The sequence below is a fragment of the Phyllobates terribilis genome, unplaced genomic scaffold (assembly GCF_046119375.1).
Source record: "Phyllobates terribilis strain yellow unplaced genomic scaffold, ASM4611937v1 Scaffold_2__4_contigs__length_985480577, whole genome shotgun sequence".
Lineage (NCBI taxonomy): Eukaryota > Metazoa > Chordata > Amphibia > Anura > Dendrobatidae > Phyllobates > Phyllobates terribilis.
In genome coordinates this window covers 238,856,473-238,882,607 of record NW_027362762.1, presented here as the reverse complement: position 1 = coordinate 238,882,607, position 26,135 = coordinate 238,856,473, and the positions used below count along the sequence as shown (strand labels likewise).

The following is a 26,135-nucleotide window of genomic DNA, read 5'->3' as shown; positions in this document are numbered from 1 at the left end:
TTCGGGTCGGTGTGATTACAGCAATGCCAGAATCATATGGGGTTTTTATGACTGACAGCTGTCACACACTAAAAGATGCATTTTTTGTAAAATCTAGTTTTTGCATCGCCATATTTTGAGAGCTATAATTTTTCCAGATTTTGGCAGACAGTCATGTGACGGCTCGTTTTTTGTGGGATGACTTGACGTTGTTATTGGTGCCATTTTCAGGCACGTGACATTTTTTGATCGCTTTCTATTCCGATTTTTGGGAGGCAGAATAAACAAAAACCAACAATTCAGGAATTGTTGTTTTTTTTTTTTTTTATTCTGTTCCGCGTGTGGTAAAATTGATGAGGTAGCTTTATTCTTCGGGTCAGTACGTTTACAGCAGTACCACATTTGTATCATTTTTCTATGTTTTGGCGCTTATACACAATAAAAGCTATTTTATAGAAAAAAATATTTTTTAGTATCACTTTATTCTGAGAGCTATAACTTTTTTATTTTTCGGCTGATGGAGCTGTATGGCGGCTTGTTTTTTGCGGGACGAGATGACGTTTTCAGCGGTATCATTTTTATTTATATGCGTCTTTTTGATCGCGTGTTATTCCACTTTTTATTTGGCAGTATGGTGATAAAGCATTGTTTTTTGCTTCGTTTTTTTTTTTTTTTTTTTTACAGTGTTCACTGAAGGGGTTAACTAGTGGGACAGTTTAATAGGTCAGGTTTTTCCGGACGCGGCGATACCAAATATGTGTACTTTTATTGTTTTTTTTTTATTTTTTTTTATAATAATATTTATTGATGGGTACATTATATTTTTATTTTTGGTGTATTATTTTTTTTATTTTTTTTTATAATATTTTTGCACATTTTTTTTTTTTTTTTTCTCCACTTTCACACAGTTTATACACTTTATTACTTTGTCCCACTCTGGGACTTTCACTTTTTTTTTTCTGATCGCCTGCATGGCACAGGAATGGAGCACCATCCCTATGCCATGAAGGCTGTCAGAAGTGCACAGTGTGAAGATTGCTTGGAGATGCACTGCGCATGTCCAAGCAATCTTCCTGCTCTCTGGTGACCCGGATGTTGTCATGACGACATCGGGTCGTCATGGCAACACCCGGGAAGCCTTTGCAGACTGCGCTGGAAGCCGGAAGAGGTGAGTATCGCCGATCACCTCCCCTTGCCCCCGCAATGCCGCGATCGACTTCGATCGCAGCATCGCGGGGGTTAATGTGCTGGGAGCGGTGCAGTACCGCTCCCTGCACATAGTACCGGGTGTCAGCTGTGACAATCAGCTGACACCCGGCGGCGATCGCGCCCGCACAGCCTGTGTGCGCGCGCGATCGCGATGACGTACTAATACGGGTCAGGCTCTTAAAGCCCAGGGCACAGACGCGTATTAGTACGTCAGATGTTATTAAGGGGTTAATAAAAAACAATACATGTTTGGTATCTCGTAATGACCTGGATAATCACAATGGCAGGTCAGTTTTAGTGTTTAGCGAACATAGTAAAAAACTAAACAAAAAAAACACAAAACTATTGTGGAAATTGACTTTTTTTTTTTGCAATTTCACCGCACTTGAAATTTTTGCCCATTTTCCAGTACATTATATGGTAAAATCAATGGTGTCGTTCAAAAGTAAAACTTGTCACTCAAAAAACAAGCCCTCACATGGCCATATTGACAGAAAAATAACAAAGTTATGGCTCTAGGAAGAAGGGGAGAAAAGCTGAAAATCCCAAGGTCGTGAAGTGGTTAAAGAGGACATTTCAAATTCTTCATGTTGAACTGGACACACACACTAACTAACTAACTAACTAACTAACTATATATGTATGTATATAAATTCCACAGCGCTTTACAGACATTATGGCCACTGTCCCCATTGGGGCTCACAATCTAAATTCCCTAGCGGTATGTCTTGGTAGTGTGGGAGAAAACCGGAGTACCTGGAGGAAACCCACACAAACATGGGGAGAACATACATACTTACAGATGTTGTTTTCGGTGGGATTTGAACACCGGACCCAATGAACTGCAAGGCAGGAGTGCTAAGCACTGAGCCACAGTGCTGCCCCATGTGTATATATATGAATTAAAATTTTGCCTTTACTTTGTGGAGATAATGGTAATCAAAGTATGTGGCACCTAATGATTTTTTTTTTTACTGAAAGGGTGGGTGTTATCAGACAGTTTTCTCGGGGGTGTATACTTCTTTTTGTATGTCGCTGACCAATCACAAGGAGGCTGCAAAAGTCATAAGAAAAGCAGGACATGACCCCCCTTAGAGCAGATTTCTCATTGTGTGAGGTGCAATGATGCAGCTCTGGTCTCCTGGTGTAATCTCCTACATGAGTCCATGTGGGGCAAGAGGCAGTGCAGCAGAGTTTAGCTATGTCACATTACAAACCCTTCTATTGGCTCCCCTAATTACGGAGTGTGACAGTATTACCCTTTTTATGTCTGCTGTGCTCAAGCAACTTGTAATAGCTCTGCAGTGAGATCAGGTTGTCATTACATCCCACGCAGAAGTAACCTGTCTGTTCTTGGTTACTTCTGTGTGAGATGTAATAAGACCCTTCTCTGCTCTCAATCTAGAGTGATTTACAAGATGAGCACAACAGACATAAATGATATTTTCACTTTGAGCTCTCTTTTCTTGACTAGCAGTGTGGGAAAGGGGCAGTGCAGCAGAGCTGACAGTGCTATGAGAGGAGGAGAGCTGATCAAATAGTTTGTAATGTGACACAGCTAAACTTAGGTGTGCTGCCAATCCCCCCTTTCAGGGACCTTAGTTGAAAGATATTAGTCATCTGTGCTTTCTAATTATGCAGGAGGTTAGACCAGAAGATCAGGGCACTCTGACATAGGTCTCGCACAATGAGAATTCGCCTCTAAGCTATGGTGGGGGCATGTTCTTTTCTCCTTTGAGTGTTGCTGCCTTCTTATGATTGGGCGGCATCATACAAGGGAGAAGTAGATGACCACAGTGAAAACTATCTGATAATCACTTGGATCTATCTTTTTTTAACCCCTTCATCCCTGGGCCATTTTCCATTTTTGCGCTTTCATTTTTTGCTCCTCTAATCCCAGAGCCATAACTTTTTTATTTTTTCATCAATATTGCCAAATGAGGGGTTGTTTTTTGCAGGACGAGTTGTGCTTTTGAACGAAACGATTGATTTTACCATATAGTGTACTGGAAAACCGGGAAGAAAATCAGTGTGGTGAAATTGCAAAAAAAATGCACTTCCACATTAGTTTATCTTTTTACCATGCTCACTAAATGCTAAAACTGCCATTATGATTCTCCATGTCATTACGAGTTCATAGATACCAAACATGTATAGTTTCTTTTTTATTTAAGTGGTGAAAAACAAATCAAAAGTTTGGAAAAATAAATAAATAATAAAAAATATTATTTTCTGAGACCTGTAGTGTCTCCTTTTTTCGGGATCTGGTGCTAAGTGAGGGCTTATTTTTTGCGCACCGAGCTGACATTTTTATTGATTCCATTTTGATGTAGATACAATGTTTTGATCGCCGGTAATTGCATTTTATTGCAATGTTGCGGCGACCAAAAGAAAATGTAATTCTGGCGTTTTGATTTTTTTTTCTCGTTACGCCGTTTACCGATCAGATTCATTATTTTATATATTGATTGGGCGATTCTGAACGTGGCAATACCAAATATGTGTATTTTTGATTTTTTTATTGTTATATTTTGAATGGGGCGAAAGGGGGTGATTTGAACTTTTATATGTATATTTTTTTTTTATATTTTCAAAAACTTTTTTACACTTTTTACTTGCTCGACTAGAAGCTGCGATCGTCTGATCGCCTCTGCTAAAAATGTCACATGATTACTGTGTTGCAGAAATTCTCATCCGCTATGAATGCCGATTGCTGGGTAGAGCTCATAGCAGATCGGCTATGACATTCCCAGGGGTTTTATGCAGAACCCCGGTTGTTATGCCAACCCATCAGCGCCCCACAATTATGTGATGGGCGTGTCTTATGACGCTGTTGTGTTAAATGTTAACAGCTGCAGGTGGATCGCGATTTCACTCGCGGCTGTTAGGGGCACAAATCGGCTGTCATGTGCCTGAAATGATGCGGGCTCAGCGCCGGAACCCGCAACAAAGGGAAGGAGGCGACATATGACGTATATATATGTCGTGAAGGGGTTAACTCATTAGGTGCCAAATACTTTGATTGCTAATATCTCTGCAACAAAGGCAAAAAAACTCTAAAAACAATTTTTATTCTGCTCTGCAGCCACTATTACATTGTGCGTCCAGTTTAACATGAAAAATAAGGTAAAAAGTCCAGTTTTAGGGATTAAATGTCATTTTCTGACTACATATTCCATTTACACACTAGTAATATCTATATTCTCTGTTGGGTTTTGCTTAAAAAGACCAGCTGCTACTTCTGGAAGTTTTTCAGGCTTTTTTGATATTCGTAGTCTTTCTTTATCTAAAAGATTATAAAATTCCTTGTATATTTTTCTACGAAATCTGTCTTGTGATTTAAGCCCTACGATGCATTCTTGTTGTGTTTTTTTTCTTTCTTACTAAGGGATCTGACACCAGCCATAGCTACTATAAGAGTCGCTTTCTAGTTTACTGGATTGCCTCAGGGCTTCCACACAGAAACTTATCACAATGCTGTTTGCTTTCCTGCTTTTGCTGGGAATCTAAACTTGTTTTTGGTCTTTTTAAGGAGACAAAAAATAAAGGAGTACAATGGTGGTCTGAAGTGATACCTTCATTGTCAGCTTTTTTTCTTGTGTGTTACTGTCAATCTAAAATTAGAGGAAATAGGTTATAATTCAACTTTGTATCCGACTTTGAGGGACCGAAGTCGTTGCCTTCTCCCCTAATATCATATTTCAGTCTTAGAGTAACTGTCGTTTTAAATTTTATTACATAAATCAATTATACATGTGAAAATAAGCAGCTTTGCAATAGATTTTATCAGAGAAATCTCCTCCAAGACTGATCATTTTCAAAATTCTCAATTCTGGGGTAAAATCTGTTTTCAGTGAAGACAGATTATTACATTACTGATAGCGATGACTGTTGGTACCAATGAGATTCTATGTAGAGGGAGGAGCTAGACACAGAGCTCCTCCCCCTCTTATCTACATAGAATTTTATCTCCTCTCAGTAATGTAATTATCGGTCTTCACCGAATACAGATTATGTGGCGCCCTGCTGCGCATTGGTGCCACAGATCCTAGAGGGGTGCATGGACGGATTCCTCCACAAGAGGCCCTCACAGCATACACACACGTCCACCTTCCACCTCAGACCACCAGAGGGAGCCCTTATAGGGATATAAAACGGGAAGGTGGAGCTAGGCAGTCGAGTCTGGGAGACAGTCTAAGTCTGGAACCTACAGCCTGGAGTATGCAGCCAGTCTGCTGCAGCCAGTGGGACAGTGAGTCCAACCCAGACTCAGGGAGCTCAGGTTAGTGAGCCTAAGGCGTGCCGACGCCATAAGAGCAGTGAAGAGTAGCGAGGCCTACTGCCAGTGTGAAGCCTAGTGAGGGCCCCGAGCGGGGCCGAAGGCAAGTGGAGTAAGCGAGCTACATAGGGGGCAGAGGAGCTTAACCAGCTCACCCCACAACCATTTACCGGACACCGGGTCCGCGTCTGCAGGGATCCCTAAGGCCCAGCAGAAACTACCGGAACCCCTGGCGAACTATATGTCCCAGGAACACCAAAAGCTGACTGTCATACCAGGGTCAGGAGTCACTGAGGCCCCAGAGACCAGGGAGTTTGAGCTCCAACAGAAAGCCCTACTACCAGGTCAGCCGGTGCAAGACAGAGACCAAGTTAGGCCTAGCTCCAGGCAGGTCATAAACTTATCAAGGAAAGGCAAGAAACAGGAGGCCCCACACCCGCTCACTGGGGAGAGTCCTGAAATGCACCCTTCACTCTACAGTGCCCTGGATCGTGCCTGAAACACCACCAGTAAAGGTACTGAAGTGAACTGTCGTGTGTGTGCCTATTCTTCTTCTGACCCGGCTGGGTCCCCTCTGTCCTGCATACCTTCTCCTACGCTGCCCTGAGGCCCCGCTCCACCTGTGGGGAGCCGCACCAACTAAGCTGCCTGATCACTGGCCTCAGAGGACTGCAGCAGCGCTGGTGATCCTCACCAGACACCATGGGTGGCGTCACGAACTTTCCCTTTCCCATACACCTTTTCCTCCAATTCCTTGCTTTTTAAAAGTGACCCCAGGGTACGGCCCTGGGAACCGGCCACCGCGACATCCCCCAAAACTAACAACAAGGCCCTGTGCGCCGAGTCGTCCCCATCCTCTGGGCGCGTCAGTTACCCGAGAATTTTGAAAATGATCAGTCTTGGAGGAGACGGAAGCAGATTTCTCTGATGAGATCTATTGCAAAGTTGCTTATTGTAATGTGTACTATTGACTTATGATAAAAAAATTAAAACGACTGTTATTTTTTAAGGAAATCTGTCATTAGGTTTTTGCTACTCCATGTGAGAGCAGCATGATGTAAGGGCAGATACATGGCTGGAATCTGGGTATCAGTTTCTAGGCTGCTTGCTGTCGTTTTGATCAAATCACTGTTTTCTTTGCTGCAGACGTAGCCGTTCTGTGAATGCTGAGCTCTGTATAACCCCGCCCACACCACTGATTGGCAGCTTTCTGTGTACACTGTGCATAGGCAGAAAGCTGTCAATCAGTGGTGACGGGGTTATACAGAGCTCATGAGTATAGTGGACTACCTGCCAGCAGGTTTACTAGTCCTCTAGTTATCTACTGACAGCTGACGTTTGTCAAAAGTACAAGCAGTCCAGCAAGTAACACATCACTGAAATCAGGGTCTCTCTACATCATGTTGCTCTCAGATTAGGTGACAAAAAAGTGGTGACAGATTCCCTTTAAAGGACAAAACTGTATATTCGAGTCAATGGGTTGTCGTCTTTTTGTAAAGTGCTTCAGCCTATGTATTAGTTTTCTTGGGCTTAACCTATGCAAAGTGACAACTCCATAATAGAGGCCTAAATGAGCGTCATAGATCTACGCTGCTAAAGGAAATGGGTACTATAGGGACATTTTTACTTAAATTAATGTCTCTTTAGCTACAAAAGCATTTTTGCCTAAAATAGTTGCCATCAAAACTAATTGATACACAGAGGCTTTAGAAGGCAAACGTCCCCAAATTGTTAGAAAAACCCAAAGCTAAAATGCTTTTTAGCTAAAAATACATGCACGTAAGTGAAAGAGAAATGTGCCCATAATTGACTATATCCTTGAATGCCATTTCATCCGTTCAGCTCTCCTTATTCTCTGCCTCTATATGTCAGATACATCAGTGACCGCAAAGAAAGTCGGCTCTGTGCAGTGTAGATGATCTAATGACTGGGCACTACAGCAGGAGCTATCATGGGTACCGGCAGACCCATGTAACAAACAGCAGGTTTAGTGTAAAAAAAAAAAATGTTGCGAGATCAGATGAGGAACAATCAGAGAAAAGGTATAATACAAAAAAGTCACCAATTCTGCACTCATCACCCACTCCTGGTTTTGGCTCCCACTCCTGATAAAAAATACTGACCGAATACTGACCAAATACTGATAGTGGGGCCGCGACCTAAAGCATATAATCTTCATCTACTTTTGGTTTTGCCTGAATTCTGTTTTTCAGAGACTTAGGTGGGAACCCTGATGTAAGTGCCCAGCGTAGAGCGCAGTATAGATGCCATCTGAGCCTTATTGCAATTTTTGGGAGGCAGAATGAAGAAATCAGCAGCAGTTCAATAATTGCTTTAATTTTTTTTTTTTCCGCCGTTCACTGTGCAGTTTGTGATAAGTAAGCTGTATTCCTCAGATCAGTACAATTACAGCAACACCAGGTTTATATCGTTTTTTTTTTGTCTTTTTATTACTTTTACAGAGTAACAGTTTTTTTTTTTTTTTAAACTATTCTTTTGCAGCGCCATAACTTGAGATCTATAGCTTTTGTATTTTTCTTCCGACAGTCATGTGTTTTGTGGGATTTGTTTTGCCTTTTTGATGACTTTATATTTAGATTTTTGGGAGGCAGAGTAAATAAATTTTTCTTCACATAGTCTTTTTCCCATTATGACGCACATATTAAATGTTAGGTATGGAGTAAAACCAAATACAATTTAGCCTAGAAGTGGGATATGTCACTGCACTCTCAGGCTAATTTACATGTGGCATAAAACCTGGATTTTTCAGCACTAGCGCATTATACTGTATGACTACAAGACTGGTATTCTTTTTCTGTTTTCTGACCTATCCAGACCCATCATGAGATAATTGGTAGAATCAGCCTTGCAGGTTTCCTTCTTTCCCATAAGCAGCTGAGAATAAATAACACAATGCAGGTTTAACCCCTTAATGACCAGAGCACATTTTTGAAATCTAACTTGTCACTTTATGTAGTAATAACTCTGGCATGCTTCTACATATCCCATTGATTTTGATTTTTTTTTTCGTGACACATTATACTTTATGAAAGTGGTCAATTTAGAATATGTTTTGTGTTCATTTATAAAAATATCAGAAATGTGACAAATTTAAAATTTTTTGCAATTTTCAAACTTTGAATGATTATCCCTTTAATCCAGCTCGTCCTATCACACACAAACCTTAATAAATAACTTTTCCCTAATGTCCGCTTTACATCAGCACCATTTGTAAAATGTTTTATTTTGTTAACATTTTAGTAGGTTTAAAAATGTAGCAGTAATTTTCCATTTTTTTTTTTTTTTTCAAGGAAATTTACAAAACTTATTTCTTTAGGGACCTGTTAAGTTTTGAAATGACTTTAGGGGTATTATATACTGGAAATCCCCAAAAGTGATAACATTTTAAAAACCGCGCCCCTCAACGTATTCAAAATGGCTGTCAGGTAGTTTATTAACCCTTCAGGTGCTTTTCCGAAATTAATTCAAAGTGACAGGAATGGAAAAATGTGTTTTTACCACCTAAATGTTTATAACTTCTGAACAGTCCGCTATAGCTGGAAGACTTTAAAGGGGTTTTCCCACTAACATTAAGGAGTTAATCCTGTAATAAGACCGAAGCGTCCATTGATGATATAACCAGTGGGAGCCGAGGTCGCGTTAAATTTCTTACAGAAGGGTAAATGTATTCCTCTTCGCATTCTTGAGGAATATTTTTAGCCAGGGGGGAGTAGGTAATTTTGAGAACTCAAACTTGTGATACATTGTTAAATCCAGCAGCAATTCCAAAGGAAATAATTTCTCTATTTAAACAGACCCCAGGACAGGTGATAAATGTCTGATGGCCGGGGGTCTGTCCGCTGTGACACTGCCAGCAATCACACATTTTTCATCTATCCTGTAGATAAGGGATATGTTATTAGTGGCACAAATTCAATATATTGAAATGGGGTTGTATACTACTGGACAAGCCCTTGTGACTGTCCCAAATGTGCTCAATAAATTAAAAAGCATATGTATGTACCTCCTGGACTGGGGTCGTCCTCCGCAGTGGGTGTTGTATACCCCGGCAATCTTGTGGCATATTTAATATCACATGAGCGCTGCCTCCTATCAGCTGCCAAGGATGTACTTGTGCCCTGGCTAAAAGTAAGGAGCTTTATTGCCGGCTCTGCTGCTATCATTACACTAGAAGGTGTGTACAAGTAATAATGCACACTGGCAATATTGCCATTTCAGATTTATAACCACCCATATCCAGTATGTTTTCCATCTGTATCATGCAGTATATGATCACACTCTCACTTGTGTCCTCTGCTATATTTCCATCCCCCATCTGTACCCTCTGGTTTATCATCTGCCCTCTCCCATATCTTAAGAGAAATCTATATCAAATCAATGTTTAGTGTGACCACCCTTTGTTTCAAAACTGCAAATATTCTTCTAGGTACACTTGCACACAGTTTTTGAAAGAATCTTCAATGAGGTTGTTTCAAACATCTTGGAGAACTAACCACAGATCTCTGGATGTAGTCTTGTGTCTCTTCATGTGATCGCAGACAGATTCGATGATGTGGAGATCAGGGCTCTGTGGGACCATATCATCACTTCCAGGACTCCTTATTCTTCTTTATGCTAAACATAGTGCTTAATTGTATTAGCTTTGTTTGGGATCGTTGCCTTGCTCCATTACTAAAATGCAGACTCAAATTTTCAAGGAACCTCCACCATATCACTGTTGCCTGCAGACGCTCATTATTGTAACACTATTCAGGCCTTTGACAATACCTTCTGCTACAGCCAAATATTTCACATTTTGACTTTATTTTGCACCCCAGTTTCTGTGTGCATTATTGAGTTACTTGTCCTTGTTTCCATATTGAACGTATGGTTCTTTTGCCACAATTCTTCCATGAAGACCACTTGTGAGCTGTTGGCGCTGCTGGACCTCTTCTGATTTTGAAGGGAAGTAAGCATGATTTTTCATCTGCTGCACCAAGTTTCCTTGGCAGACCATTTCATCTACTGTCCTCAACATTGCCTATTTCTTGGTATTTCTTCAAAAGAGCTTGTACAGCACATGTTAAAACCCCGGTATGCTTTGAAATCTTTGCCTGGGAAAAGCTTTGCGGATCAGAGTTAGGCTGTGTGCCCACTATGCATTTTTTAAGCGTTTTCGCAGCGGCAATTCCGCCGTAGAAACGCATAGAAAACGTTTGGCAGAAGGTCTGCCATGTTCCCCAATGATAATCCGCGTGTGCTCTGCACACGCTGCAGATTATCATTGCGGAAAAATCCGTAGCACTACCAATTATTTTGCGTAATCGTGGCGCTTTCGCCACCATTGACTTGCATTGAATTCTTAATATCCGCATGACTACATGTGCACATGCGGATATTAAGCGATTGAATGTGCGGATGGTATCTGGGTCTGCAGAAGAGGAGACTCTCCTCCAGACCCGTGCACCATAGTACCTGTAAAAAAAAAAAAAAAAAAAAAAAAAGAATTTAAACTAAAAAAATACATTATACTTACCTTCTGATGGCCCCCGGTCTCCATAGCGATGCGTCCTTGCTTCCCGGCAGCTCGCGATGATCTAAAAGGACCTGCGGTGATGTCATTTAGTCATGTGACGGGTCACGCGACCGCTGACGTTGGCAGTCGCGTGACCTATCACATGACTAAATGACGTCATGGAAGGTCCTTTTAGACCTCCACGAGCTGCCCAACACACCGGACAAGGAGACCGGGGGGCCATCGGAAGGTGAGTATAATGTTTCTTTTTTATTTTTTACCATTCTTTTACTAAAACTTGGTCACACTATATAAATCCATGCCGTTTGCATGGATTTATATAGTGTGACCAAGTTGTCAAGCACTTTCCAAGTGATGCTAAAATCGCCTGGAAAGCGCTTGTCAACTCGCATGCGAAATTCCATGTGCAAAACGCTTCAATTACACTTGTCCCTGGCAGGAAAAATGCATATACAATCCGCATGTACAATCCGCATGCGTTTTTTCTGCCAGGGAGATGCAGAAATGCTCAGGAAAAATCCTTTTGGAGCAGAGTTTGGCTGTTCCTCACTACAGTCTCCTACACAGCTGTTTTTTGTTTTGGAAGTGATGATCATTTTGCCCTGCTTGGTATAACTGGTTACTGATACGCTTGACTATAATCCTATAAAATCCCTGACTTTGTGCAAGTGTACCTGATGCTGCTGGAAGGCATAGGCCCGTCACAAAGTATTGATTTTAGAATTTCTTTTGTTCATTCACTTTGCATTTTAGTTGATGAGAGCAAGTTATTAACACTTGTATGTTTGAAAGCATTCTTACTACCTATAACCTATAATAATGAAATGCACAGTGGCAAGCCTCTGTATATTATGTTATAGTGGACACACTTTTATCTTATATTATGCCAAATAGCCCTATGGGTCCATTTGTTATATTCCCCACATATGCCGAATGCACATAAAAGCATACTGAATACAATGATCTGGTATAAGGAATATAAAGGTTAGTTTAAAGCATTTAATAACTTACATATAGCCAATGAATTCACACTCAGAAACTCGTTTATTTTTTCTTTTCATGGCACCTTTATACTCATATAGAGAGTCAGTATGTCTGGTCACTCAGACATCTACTTTACCTATTCTTCAGACTACCCTTTGTATCAGTCGCTACAGTGTTACATACCACTGCTTTTCTGAATGACTCAATCTGTAAAACGCATGATCCATCTTTACATTGATGGTGACAAGATGGGCATGATCGGTGGAAAAACATCCTGATCTAATCTTGGTACGACTGTCATGGCTCATAGTGAGCTTGCTTTGCCTGGTTTGTGCTTAACAATTTACTGCGACCTTAGATGTTATTACAATTCAGGCTAAAACGTAACCCGGAGGTTAGGACAGGGCAATCGGGCTTGTTAAAATCCTGCTGAGAATACACCTGATGGACGTTTTTTTTTTTTGGGAGCATAACAATCTGTGCCCTACTGCAGAGATGTCCAAAGGGGGGAGGCTCCTGCTGCAACCTTGAAATAATTTCACAAGTTCTTAAGGTGAAATGCTCTTTTGTGTTGCACACAGGGCTGTGGAGTCGGAGTTTGGAGTCGGTATAAAATGGAGCGACTCCAACTCCTAAAATATATAATAAATTGTGTAAAGTAGTTTAATGCAGTTTGTGGGGAATATTTTTTCATAGGAATTTGGGAAAGTTATGAAATGTCCTATAAGTGTCTGTCCTAATCCTGATCTAAGGGTCTAGACTTTTAGCTGAGATGAATCTGTGCTGCAGTAAATTTATCACTTAAACATGAGCCATGTATGAGGGAGTCGGAGTTGGAGTCTGAGTCGGAGGTTTGGCTTACCGACTCCACAGCCCTGGATGCACAAAAGTTCATCCTTCTTGGCAGCGCATTGTCCTGTGTAAACAGGATTCCTGCTGTCGAACAGTGGCCGCCTATGTGCACTGAACGATTTGTTACATATACATCGCTCCATGTGCATCCAAAGAGCGGTCTGCCTCTGTAAACAAGCTTTTCAATGACCACCGATCGGCAAACAAGTAGCTTGAACTTCTGTTTAGTGCTGCTGGTTGGTTCGTGTAAACGGACCCTTAAAATAGGAAGACAAAATCACATCGGTGGGGATCTGATACTCAGCCCTCTCACAGATTAGCGGTTTTCGGCTTTGTTGGCACTGTAAGTAAGCTGTGAACACAGCCAAAACAGCATTGCTCCTTTCTCTGGGTAGTGGCCATTGCTGAAAACTGAGATTAAACTCCTATTCGATTAAAGGATTTATCTGGTTTTCTGGTGAATGTCTGCAGTCACTCTGACTACATTTGACCGTCCAAGTGAAGCTTAATAGGCATCTGACTGTCATGCAATATTAAAGAGCATCCCTTTTAAAGTGAGCCTGGCCAATGTATAAGGATTCTCGGTGGTGCTTGGCTCATATACATATATAGCATCAACTCAAGTAAAGCTGAAAAGCGGCACTCACCGCATCTAGTGATTAAAAGTCCTTTATTGCAAAATCCAGGACACATCGGCTTACATGTCCTGGATTTTGCAATAAAGGACTTTTAATTACTGGATGTGGTGAGTGGCGCTTTTAATCTTTTGAGTTGATACTCTGACTACAACCTTCTGAATCCATTGCTGCTGAGAGCGGGCTGTCATGTGACAGTAAGTATGCAATTTGCACCCTTTCAGCCACATTCAGACTAGACTTGCTCAATTCACTTCTCATCGGCAACATCGGAGAATTCTGACAGCATGAGGTGAGTACTCTGTAAGGATTCAGAATTCTGCAGTCACATAGAAAACTGAACAACCCCTTTAAGTAGCAGGTTATCTGCAGTTCTCGAAACAACGGCCTCTGAAAAATGAATAAAGCTGTTGTCCTGGCTCCGCTCACTGTTTTCAGCAATGGTAGGTTGTAATCAGCTGATAAATGGTGTGCTGGACCCCACTGATCTTTTATATATGACTTTTCTTAATGACCATAAAAGATAAAACTATGAGCTCACCGCTACTCAGTTAAGTTTCACACGTTCCATTGCTTGTCCTTGGTGCATGGAACAAGCAAGGCCGGCTCCCTGGATTAAGTAGATACGGTTGTATGTTTCAATCCGGAACGTGAGCTTTCTTTAAAAGCAATTCTTCATTTATCCAATATGGCACAAGTTAAGATCCAAACAACACATTTCAAGTGGATGAACTGCTTGCACTTGGTATAATGGGATGAGTGGTTTTATGCACTTGAATGTGTTGGTGTTTTTGGACTTTTGCTTTGTTTTTCAGGTGCCATGTTGGATAAAGATTTGATTTTAAAGTTCCAGTGCTGGATTGAACCGTACTATTGTATTCCGAAGCTCATCGATATAAGGCCGGAGAACCCCTTTAATCAGTATGACCACATCTCCTGGCCTTATAATGTGAGATATATGTATTTGTTGATTTGGATATACAGTACTGTATATAAAATCTAAAAGAAAAAGTCTTTAAAAGCTGCACTGTGTGCACAGGATCATAGAAGTACATTTCTCCTGTAGTGCAAAATACTATTGGGATTCTGGGGGCTTGGGAACTCCACAGTAACCCCTTGACACAGAAATGAGCAGTAAAATAGTGAAGAAATAGTTATTTTTCTTGTTTGTCAGTCTACAACTAGATCTTGTGCCGTATATTTAATATGAACGGTTTCTAGTCTTGCAGATCCTTTTGCATATCCACTGCCTGCATTGTCAGAAAGCTGAAATGTTTATATTCCAGGCAGAAGTATCATGGGCGATAAAACCCCAAATCACAATGTATTTGTGGCTTCTGTATTAGAACACTAGGTGAATAGGAAATTTTGACTTGAAAGCGTAAAATTGTAATTGTAGTGGAGGCCTCGGAGGCCGGCAATCGTAAAGCTGCTTCCAATATATATGACTTATCCCAGGTGATTTTCCCACACCGTAGATTTATTGTCTATGCAGCAAATTCAGAAAATGTGTTTCTCACTAAGATTTGCTACAGTTGTCATTGTTGACAAGTGACTCTTTGTTCATTTAAAGGACTTCTAAAGCTAAAATACAAGCTGTCTCCTATAAAAAGACGGGCAGATATATATGTAAAACTTTCCTGCTCTTAACACTACAGATTTCAAATGTTTGGCTCTAAAAAAAAAATATCATCTGCTTTCTATCGACGGAAACTCTTAATGCATTACTTTTGTTTGTGCCACATTAAAGGGGTTTTCCAGGACTTGAGTATTGATAAACGACTCCTCTCCAGTGTCCGCGTATGACGCATAAGCATTCTCCTATACAAGTGACTAGGGAAGAGCTTATGGTACCGATAATGGCCACTGCACAATGAATCCAGCGTCTTTAGTCAGTTTATCGTAAGGAGAGGCCCGAAAACTAAAGTTCTGAAAGGTTCTAAAGGACTTATTTCTAAGAATCACTCCATATAAGAAATAGTCCATGACTTATTCTGATTGAATGATCAATGTCCACATATCCAAAAAAGATAGATGAACAAGTATAGCACTCGCCAAGTCTGTGCTGAGGGTCGTGCCTATTCATCTTTTCTTATATTTCTTTCTGTAACAATGACTACATCTAGTCTGCATGCTCAATTAGTGAAACAAAATTAATATGGATGTATTTATAAGAAAAAAATAAATAAAGTGATTTGCTTAGAGTGGCTATCAATTTATTCACTAATCACTAACACAAAGAGAAGGGAAAGCCAGCAGGAGCTCTGACAGATTTAAGATATTTTGGCAAAAGCTAAAAAAATAATTACACTATGCAATAGCAAAAAAGTTTAAAAGGCAACCTGTCAGTTGTTTTTTGTATTCCAAACTAGTATCATCTGTTAAGTCGCTGTAATGCTGAAAAAATCCAGACCATAGCTTTATAAATTCGGGTCTCTGTTTCAGAGAAATCCATTGTCCAATTTTTATGCTAATGAGCCATAAGTGCAGGGGGGCTTAGTCTTGCACTTACACCTCTCCAATCTCCTTTTCCGCCTGCTGCTGGCCTCCTGTCACTGATTGTGCTGGGGAGCAGGTCACTGTGACCTTGTGCAAGCGCCATCAGGTCCTGAGGACGTAGTGAGAGCTGGACTGTCGATTTGCGCAAGTGCTATCCCAGGAATGACTGCTTGTGTGAGATCTATGGCGAGGGATCTGGTCACAGAGAAGAGAGGCTTGTCAGTCAGTGATGGAAGCCTGGTGGCAGGCGGGTAAAGAGGCCTGTAAGTGTGTATGTATGTGTATATATATATGTATATATAATACACATACACACTGGATAATTATAATATACAATAGATAAATGGAATACACCTAAAATCTTTACAATTTTTTATTTTTAAATTGTACAGTATATCTCATTCTCAGAATATATTATTTCCCTTTAACTCCTTATTAAGTTAATAATTGCCTTTCATTTAGTCTATTTTCTTTTGTTTAGGTGCTTGTAATTGGTTTAGTTTCGAACATAAGAATCTACAGCAGTTATCTAAATTGCTGCTTCAAAAATCAATATCTGTCTGGGAAAACTGAACCTAAATCTAATCAGCAAAAAGTGTTTGAAGAATTGTCATACTTGAAAGACCGTTATAATTTAATAGGTGTAGGTGCAGGATCTGAAAGCCAAGTTTGTTCAGATGACCAGTGGATAAGAAAACGGGAAAAATACAGCCTGATTCTGGTGTGAAAGTGCTGTGTTTTTTCACGCTTCACAGATCTCCCAGTTCTTCATGGCACATGCGCTGGACCAGAGGCGCTCGTGTCCCAGACGTCTACTAATTACTAGCTCACTCTGCCAATATTCCCAGAATTTGAAACAAAAATATATATTTTTAGTAAGTATAATCTTAAAGCTATTTATTAATGTGCTCCTTGATGATATTCTACATGTGGGGGTACGTAGCCTTATAAAATGCAGCTTCTATTTAGTGTATAGCCCGAGGCACCGTGTCATAACAAATCTCCTCTCGTGCTGCATGTAGGGTCTGTAAGATCACTGACCTCACATTTCCCACCAGTTCCTTGAACTTGTTCATATCATGTTTGGTCTCATTTTCATAAGATAGAGTGTAACCCCAGGCATTGAATAAGTAGAAAGGAATTGCAATCCCTAGCCTAAATAGTCGGGTATGTCTGCCAGCACAGTCCTACCTGATTCTAAGGCTATGTTCACACACACTTTTTTTTTTTTTTTAATGGATTTTGAGGAGGATCCGCCTCATAATTCACATCAATGAGTAATCATAAAGCTTTTGAAACATTTTTTTATGTGGATTTTGTAGTGGATCCTCTTCAAAATCCAAGTAAAAAAAAAAAATAACCTAGTGTAAGTGACATCCATCTGAATAAGGCGACATTCACACATCCGAGTCACGGGCCAACCATGATGGATGGCCTGTCTGTGGGGGACTTGAACTGAACGTGACAGTTTCATATGTCTATGAGGCTGTGGAGTTGGGGTCAGGAGACCTGCAGCCGGCCTGTGAATCATGGCCGGTAATGATATGTGGATATGGCATTACTAGTAGTGGAAGCACAGTTGAAAAATTTTTCACTGACTATAGTAAAATGGTATAACACTTTGTAGAAAGCTTTTCTTAATTTTTGATCTATACGTGCTATCAATGACGTAAAGCTATTTTGTTTCTGTTGTCATACAGACCCCGGCACTTTTCAAAATAGAGGAATTTTCAATGTATTTGGTCTACACATTTCATAAAAAGCCTACCTGCTAGACACATTGCTCTTACTAACATATAAATGAACCAATTACCAGCGAATGATTTCTTAGGATTGCTCATTCCCGACAATCAGCCCATCTAAACAGGTCAGCAATCACTTGACAAAAGGGCAAACAATCGTTCTTTGGGGGCCCTGATGTTTATGCACGTGTAAAAATCATTATTAAAGTCAGCACGTCCCTCAAATAAACAGGATATGTGCGGCCTATAACATGATCTATGCACGCAGAACAATTGTAGTAACGATTGTTCTGTGTGTGTTGTATGCTCATTGGCCTGCCTAAACAGGTCAGTAAACGGCCTAGATTGGCCGCAAGATTTTGGTCACATTAGTATTACACTTACACATGAAGCTATGGCACTACTGCTCATCCTTTATATGACTCAGTCTCTTGGTCCTATAGACCTACATTAAAGAAGAAGCTGTGTGGGGCGCTATTATTACCAGGGCTGTGGAGTCTGTGTCCATTTTGGAGGAGTCTGTGTTGGAGTCGGTATAATATGGACCGACTCTAAAATTTATGATAAATTGGTACATTAGCACAATGCAGTATGTGGTAATGTTACCATAAGAATTTGGAAAAGTTATGAAATGTCCTGTAAATGTCTGTTCTGCTCCTGATCTTAGGATCTCGGCTCTTAGTTGAGATGAATCTGTGCTGCACTTTATGTACACGCTCAGTAGTGAGGCAGGGCTGTGGAGTCAGAGTCAGGGAAATTGAGGAGTCGGAGGTTTGGCTTAATGACTCCACAGCCCTGATTATTACCATCAACTACAATGGAAATGCTCATGAATGCTCTCTTATCAAGTAGTTAAAACTAAGCTGACTTTAAGGCCGTGATCCCACATTAAGTAAACAATAAGTTTTTTTACACTGCAGTTTTTTTTGTAAGCAAAAAAGAAAAAATATTGTTGCATTTAACTATTTACTCAAAATAGATGTGAAAATAGATGTGACTCATGAATACTCACGTTCTCTGTGAGTTTAGAGATGCTGTGGAACTTAGTTTTTGGTGTGGTTCTCCCCCCTTTAACACTCATATATTTCACTTTTTATATCACGCTTGCCAGGTGCGAAACGCGCGTCGGGTGCAGTTTTCCTGACTGGTGAGGTTTTTTGTATTACACTGTGCACTTGTACACCTACTTATCTCTACTTGACATATCCTTTTACTTATACCTTTATTGGCTTGTCCATCGGCATACTATGCGCATTACCTTTTTTTGGACCTAGTCTCCTCTAGGTTTCAGTTTACAATATTGTGACTGTATTTTTACTGTGTAGCTTTCTGTGTTGATCTATACATTTATCTCATTGATGTCAATACCCACCAGTTTATTTTTATATCTTAACTTTTCTATGCACCATTTTAATTACCGTACTATCTAGTGTTATTGTGCCCTGCAGCCTTCTTAATAGGTTTTCTTATTTCATTGTGCTTATTGGCCTTTCACCCTATGCCCATTATAGATATGTAGGTTTGTCTATGTTGGATCTAGTTATTGGAGGGCTTTTTTAGAGGCAGGAACTGCATTAGGAGTACATGAGAAGTGAAAAAAACAATATCAGGGACTGCACCATAGTAGTATATTTTTTTAAATTTTTGATATGGGTGTTAAAGGGGTTGTCGTTATTTTAACAAATCTTCATGATGATTTTGCTGCGCTAGGAAGTATTACAGGTTCTCCTGCGCAGCTCTCCTGTCTTCAGCAGCTAATGGAGGAGCACATGACCAGACCTGTTCATCACCCTCCAATGCAGTGTTTTTAATTGGAGGAGGCTGATGGACAGGTCTGGTCATGTGCCCCTCCATTTGTTGCCATTTTGAGGACAGGGGAGCCTTAAGTGGCACATGATGAACTGGACACGGATAATCAAACCATACAAGTTCACTTTTAGCCAACAACTGTAGAAAAGTCTCATCATGACAGATACTGTTTTGGTGGGTGGTTATCTGCTGGCAGCCTCACACAATTTTTATTGTGGTCCTTTTGAAATGTTTAAAACCAGCCATTTTGGTGGACTTTCTATGCAATGTTTCTGTGCATGAAGTCTAAGGCCCGAATCCACTATCAGTATTTGGTCAGTATTTTTTCTCAGGAGCGGGAGTCAAAACCAGGTGTGGAACAATCAGAGAAAAGGTATAATAGAAACAAGTCAAGGAGGCTCCCACTCCTGAAAAAAATACTGACCAAATACTGATAGTGGGGCCACGGCCTTATAGTCATGTTAAGTGCACTTTTTATATTTTTTTAGTTTGTGTGATTATCAGAGATGGAAAAAAAAATTGGCAACGAACATAATTGCATAGCATAAAATGTAAATTAGTAAAACCCTGCGCCTCCTGCACACATCCATGGTAGCCGCATTAGAGGAAGAAAAAAAAGTACTAGGACTTAACATTCAATCCGTAAAATATGATTTATTTTAATAACCTGAAAATGAGATTTTTTTTCCCCCTCTAAACTTGTTAGCGGAAGTCTTGTTTTCTGAAGCAAATTCTGGCGATCTCTGTACAGGATTTATTTCCTGAAATCATGCATTGAGGTATTTTCCTTCTGTTTGCAGCAATTAATCAAATCTTCGTTTCTTTGCAGTTGGATAGATTTGCCAGCATTAGGATTCCTGGAAGCAGAAAAGATCGTCCTAATTTGCATTTAGTGAAGAGCTCCAGCACTGGCAGCGACTGGTCCACATCTTCAGAGTATGAAGACTTTCCTCGCAAGCAGCTGTCAGATAAAGAAATCTTGGCGCTCTTTGAAAAAATGATGGTGAGTGAATTATTTTTATAGACTGTGCTGGGTTTGCATGGTTCAACTTTGTGTTAAATTTTGGTTATTTTAAGGGAGGCTCAGTATTTGAGTATGTCAGATTGAAGTGTTTCTATACCTGGTTTCATCTCTATGCTATTGTTCAGCAGAAGATTTTATATAATGGCAAGAAAAAGAATTAAAGATCCTTGTAATGACCGCAAATTAGGACATGGAGATTCATATATACCGTATATATATTTCTTATTATACTCATAAGTCAACACCGGTACTCTTGAAAAACCCATTTAACCCACCAAACATCCGTGAGGTGGCTGCCTAGTATTCAGAATGCACATAGGCCTGCATAGGGGGCCATTCACACAATTACGTGAGATGCACCTCTGTCCTTATAACAGCATTCTACTAACGCTCCTACTATTACATTAGGTGGGCTACCTATACCTTATGTGAATCTACAGAACAAACACCCCATGTGAAGGATCCCCATCTTGCCACCCGGCTGACGTCTGTCACGTTAGAAAGATCACGTGATATGGGTCCGCACTTTGCACCAATGGGACGTTCTGCACCCTTCGGGGACACATAAGGTCAGATTGTTACAGTTTTACACAGACCCCCTGTCCGAATGGGTTCAGGATGGTACCGAGAGTGAGAAGAGGTGGCCCACTCAGTCACTGACGGGCACCAAACTCGATCACACCCCTGACAGGCAGTGAGGCCCTCCTCACTGGCCGCAGTGAAAACATAACTTTATCAGCTCGGTAGAGCTGTCACCAGTTCCTATTCGATATAAGCCCCATTAACAGGAATTATATCGGGCCAGAAACCAGCCCCGGTAGCATGAGAGTTAACTGAACAACGGATGTGTGGATTTGCGGATTGAGTTAAAAGAGCAGCCCAAGATTGAATTATATATTTAATCACCTTAAGGGCACACTAGACAAACTATATACATGATGGTTATACATATATAATGGTTAGAGATGCAAATACAACAGCAGTGGTACAAAAGTATCCAGATATTAAGAGTCAGTTACCAGTCAGATGAAAGGCCTGGTTTGCGGGAGAGTGCTGCCCCATAGGAAGCTTGTGATTCCCTCTGTGGCATGACTTCTCCCACACGATATGTTGTCGCGACCTCCCAGAGAAAAAGCACTAGGTCAAGATCTGCAGGAGCATTTAACTCCTCTGGGTCACTCCCTTCCTGCCCCCCTGGGCTACTCCCTTCCTGCCCCCCTGGGCTGAACCTGAATCCCCTCCTTAAGTTGCTGGCAGATAATAACTCCAAAACTTCAGATGGGTCATAACTACTTAATGGACGGCCCTAAGGAGGCAGTTCTGGTGTTATCGGATCCAGCAGGGCCCATGCTGGATTTTTAAATAGGTGTGCTATATATCTCCCTATCCCTATGTGCTAGACTGGGTCGAGACCCAGACTTACATTCACCATTTCCTGGGGGTTTTGGAAATATAATCGATGTATGGCTAGGAGGTATGGTATTTCCATATCTCGATATGGAATTATAGCTGTCTGAAACAAAGGGAGACTGCATGACTTGGATCCACAGGGGGTCTCCCTGTAGTAGCTCACCAGCTAGCTGGTGGGGGTGTTAAATCCTTTGTTTGAGGCTGGCCAGGTGTCTCCTTACAACTACACATGCTTACAAGATTATTGTTTGCTGCCATTACATCCCACCATCCTTCACACCTCACATTACTCAACCACTTTACACCATGCGGACAGTGGTGCATCTCACGTAATGGTGTGAATGACACCCTATGCAAGTCTGTGTGCCTTCTGAATACTAGGCAACCCCCCCACGGATGTGTGATGGATTAATAAGTGGTTGTTTGTATTTTGCACCTGTGCTGCCCCCGCCTTTATAATGGGTACCTCCTGCATTCTGTTGTCCATTTGTGTTTGGACATGGTATTTGTTCTGTGATGTCAGGCTCAGTACTAAGTCCATATGTCCTCTCACTGCTCTGTGCATGCAGCTCGCGCAGGGCCTGTGCACTTCAGAGCGGTGTTTTGCCCGAACAGTGAGCTCTATGACTCGGGCTCCAACCAATTAACAGAACATAGCATACTCGATGATATATAGTTTTTTTTTTACTTCCAATGATGCTTACCTTTTTAAATATAGTTGATTTGTTGCATTATAATTATTTTTCTTATTACTATTACTTTTGTCTTCTATTGAGAAAATCTTTCCTTTCTACCAGCTACTTCTGTCCTCGAATGGAGGACGTGGCTGCTGCGTTAATGCAAAGAAGCCATTTTAGTCAATTAAAGTGCCCTGTGTAATGCAGTTTAAAAACACAGCAGGAACTAAAAACTCCATTATAGCACATATGTTTTATGAACGTGTTTAGTCGTAATGGGTTTTGTGTTAAAAGAAAGGAAAAATATTAAAAATGAAATAACTGTGAAGGTAGGCATCCCGTAAGCGTTAATGGCGCTGTTCTATCTTACCGCCGTATTTATTTTGTTTATTTGGAAACTGATGATCTTGTATATTAGAATACAAAGAATGGATGGAGCACGACGCCTATTGTATCCTTCTGATTTACTCTGTAATGATTGCATTCCTTCATCTTAACAGCTGGAGATAGTCGACTCGCCAAAATGTAATATCTCTTAATGTAATTTGTAAGTAGTATAATTAAAATGAATTGGGTTATGTGAGGACTCGGGTGATTTTCTTTTGAAAAAAGCAGTGTGCTATCTGTATTTTAGCTTAGTTAAGCCCAGATGGACTGTTACATGTAAGTTACACCTTGTATCACCTGATTGTACACGATTTACAGAGAAATATTCAGGCAGACATGGAAAAGAGAGAAACTGAACATTCACAACCATCATTTATGTAACAAAAACCCAATCCCATTCGTTGCTAGTCCATTATTAGAAACTGAAGCAATTAAAAAGGGTAAATTCATTCATTCTCTAATAATCCACCAGTCATCACCGGGTTTAAAGGGAAACTCTCATGTTATAAATGGTGTCTGATCTGCAGGCAGGAGGTTAGAGAGCAGGGGGGTTGATCAAAGTAATATTCATTCTTAGTAGAAAAGTTTTAGTAAAACTTTCATTTCATCCATTGAAATCCCTGGTTTTAGTATGCACGAGTCTAGTGGGTGGTCCTATTACTGATTGACAGTCTTCCCTGTATGACTGTGCATGCAGTGATAGCTGTCAGTCACTAGTAGGACCACCAACTGGACTCGTATACAGACATCACGGATTTCAGTGAAAAAAATACAAGTTAAGGCTCATTTAGACATCCATGGCAATCGGTCCGAGCACGGAGTGACCATGGCTCTCCCAACCCGAGCGTGACTGCATCATATATTTCTATGACACTGTCATGCTCAGGTGAGGGGACCCACAGCCAGTCCGTGCATTGCGGTCCAATCTCAGACAGAAATTCACGGACATCTGAATGAGCCTTCATACTGAATCTTTTCCAACAAACCTGTATCATTCTGCTCAGCTTCTCTTATTCTATAATAGACTGTCTATAGCTCAGACAACATGTATGTACAACATGCAGTCCCTTTAAAGGGGGTGTTCTGACACCTAAAATTTATTTTCTAACTATCTATCTTTACACACTAACCACCACTTTTGTAATTTACTTTTAGACAATAACCTACACTTCTCCCTATATTCCTAATCTCTATTTTTTTTTCTTTTCTTTTGTGAAGTTTCGTTTGAGAGGAGTCTCAAATGTGACGTTACAGGAAGCTGGGGCTGTACTCACTCCACACAGCGTCCATCGCTCTTACTGGAACAGGACATCACATGGGGCAGCGCTGCAGTTACTCACTAGTTTCTTGTATCACTGCCCTTTCTGATGATATTCTGGATCCTGGGTGATGGACTTTGTGGAAGATGTGAGTCCAGTGCCCAAACTCTTCTTCTATCTCCATCACCGCCTTAGCTTCTGTGAAAGAAGACGTCAGGGGGCAGAAATAAAAGCAGCAAGTGACACTAGCTACTCCCCACAGCTTCTATAATAATAATCTTTATTTTTATATAGCGCTAACATATTCCGCAGCGCTTTACATAGATTATCGTCGCTGTCCCCATCGGGGCTCACAATCTAGATTCCCTATCAGTATGTCTTTGGAGTGTGGGAGGAAACCGGAGAACCCGGAGGAAACCCACGCAAACATGGGGAGAACATACAAACTCCTTGTAGATGTTGTCCTTGGTGGGATTTGAACCCAGGACCCCAGCGCTGCAAGGCTACAGTGCTAACCACTGCGCCACCGTGCCGCCCTTCTAGCACCACTCTCAAACAAATCATCATTAAGGGGCGGCGCTGGTGTCACTCACTGCTTCTATCACCGGCTCCTGATGACTACTTGTTTGAGGGTGGTGCTAGAAGCTGTGAGGCGGCACTGGTGTCACTCACTGCTTCTATATCCGCCCCCTGATGTCTTCTTTCAAAGAAGCAATGTCGCCAGAGTTTAAAGCAGATAGTGGGGGCAGCACTCATATCTCTCACCGCGTCCATCACCCAGGATCCAGGACGTCTTCAGAGGGGAGCAGTGATGCAAGAAACTAGTGAGTAACTGCAACGCCGCCCCCTGTGATGGTCCTGTTCCAGGATGTGCGATAGACGCTGCGGGGAGTTGGTGCAGCCCCGGCCTCCTGTGACATCACATTTGAGATTACACTCAAATGCAACCTCACAGGAAATACAGTAAAAAAAAGGCATTTAGGGATTAGGTATATAGGGAGAAATGTAGGGTTTTGTGTAATAATAGAAATTACAAAAGTGATTAGGATAGGATGTTAGGATGGTTAGAAAATACATATTAGGTACCGGATTACACCTTTAGGCCACTTGGATGGAAAGTAATGTGTGGCACCCTGCTGCGCACAGGTACCACAGGACCCAGGGTGCATGGACGGACTTCTCCACAAGAGGCCCTCATTACATACAAACACCTGCACCCTTCCACCTCATACCACCAGAGGGAGCCCTGATAGGGATATATATATGGAGGGTGAAGCCAGGCAGTCAGTCAGTTTGAGTTAGTAGTCAGACAGAGAGTCTGAGAGCGTGCTGACGCTGAGAGCAGCGAAGACGCAGCGCGTCTGCTGCTTAGTTCTGAGGGTCCCGAGTGTGGCCGACGGCAAGGAGGAGAGGAGAGAGGAGTTGAAAGGGGGGGGCAGAGGAGCATCATAGGCTCACCCCAATATACAAACCGGACACCTGGTCCGCGCCTACAGGGTCCCTTTATACCCAGTAGGGATCACCGGCATTCCAGGAGGACTGCAAGTCCCTGGACGACCTGAAGCTAGACCCATTACAGGACCAGGAACCATAAGGCCCCAGCGTCCAGGGAGAGTGGTTGCCAGCAGAAGGTCCTACTACCGAGCGACAGGTGAAGGAGCAGTACGACACATAAGCTAGGCCCAGTTGCAGGCTGGCCAGGAGCATACAGAGAGGCAGACACGGACCAGGAGGCCTTATACCCGCTCACTGGGGAGAAGTCCTGAAGTGCACCCATCCTACTGAGTACCCTGGACCGTACCTGACATCCGCACCAGTAAAGGTATTGAAGCTAATCCCCTGTCTCTGTCAATT

At 41.4% G+C, this 26,135-nt stretch overlaps 1 protein-coding gene across 3 annotated transcripts in view; it reads left to right on the top strand.

Annotated features, from left to right (window-relative positions):
- The window catches only part of DIAPH3 (diaphanous related formin 3), an 801,864-nt gene that overhangs the window by 68,197 nt on the left and 707,532 nt on the right, over nucleotides 1–26,135 (top strand). For all 3 annotated transcript variants that reach the window (XM_073663944.1, XM_073663945.1, XM_073663943.1), the window contains one exon: nucleotides 20,354–20,527. In XM_073663944.1, the coding sequence (XP_073520045.1) occupies nucleotides 20,354–20,527 (174 nt within the window). The remainder of the gene's footprint in view (nucleotides 1–20,353; nucleotides 20,528–26,135) is intronic.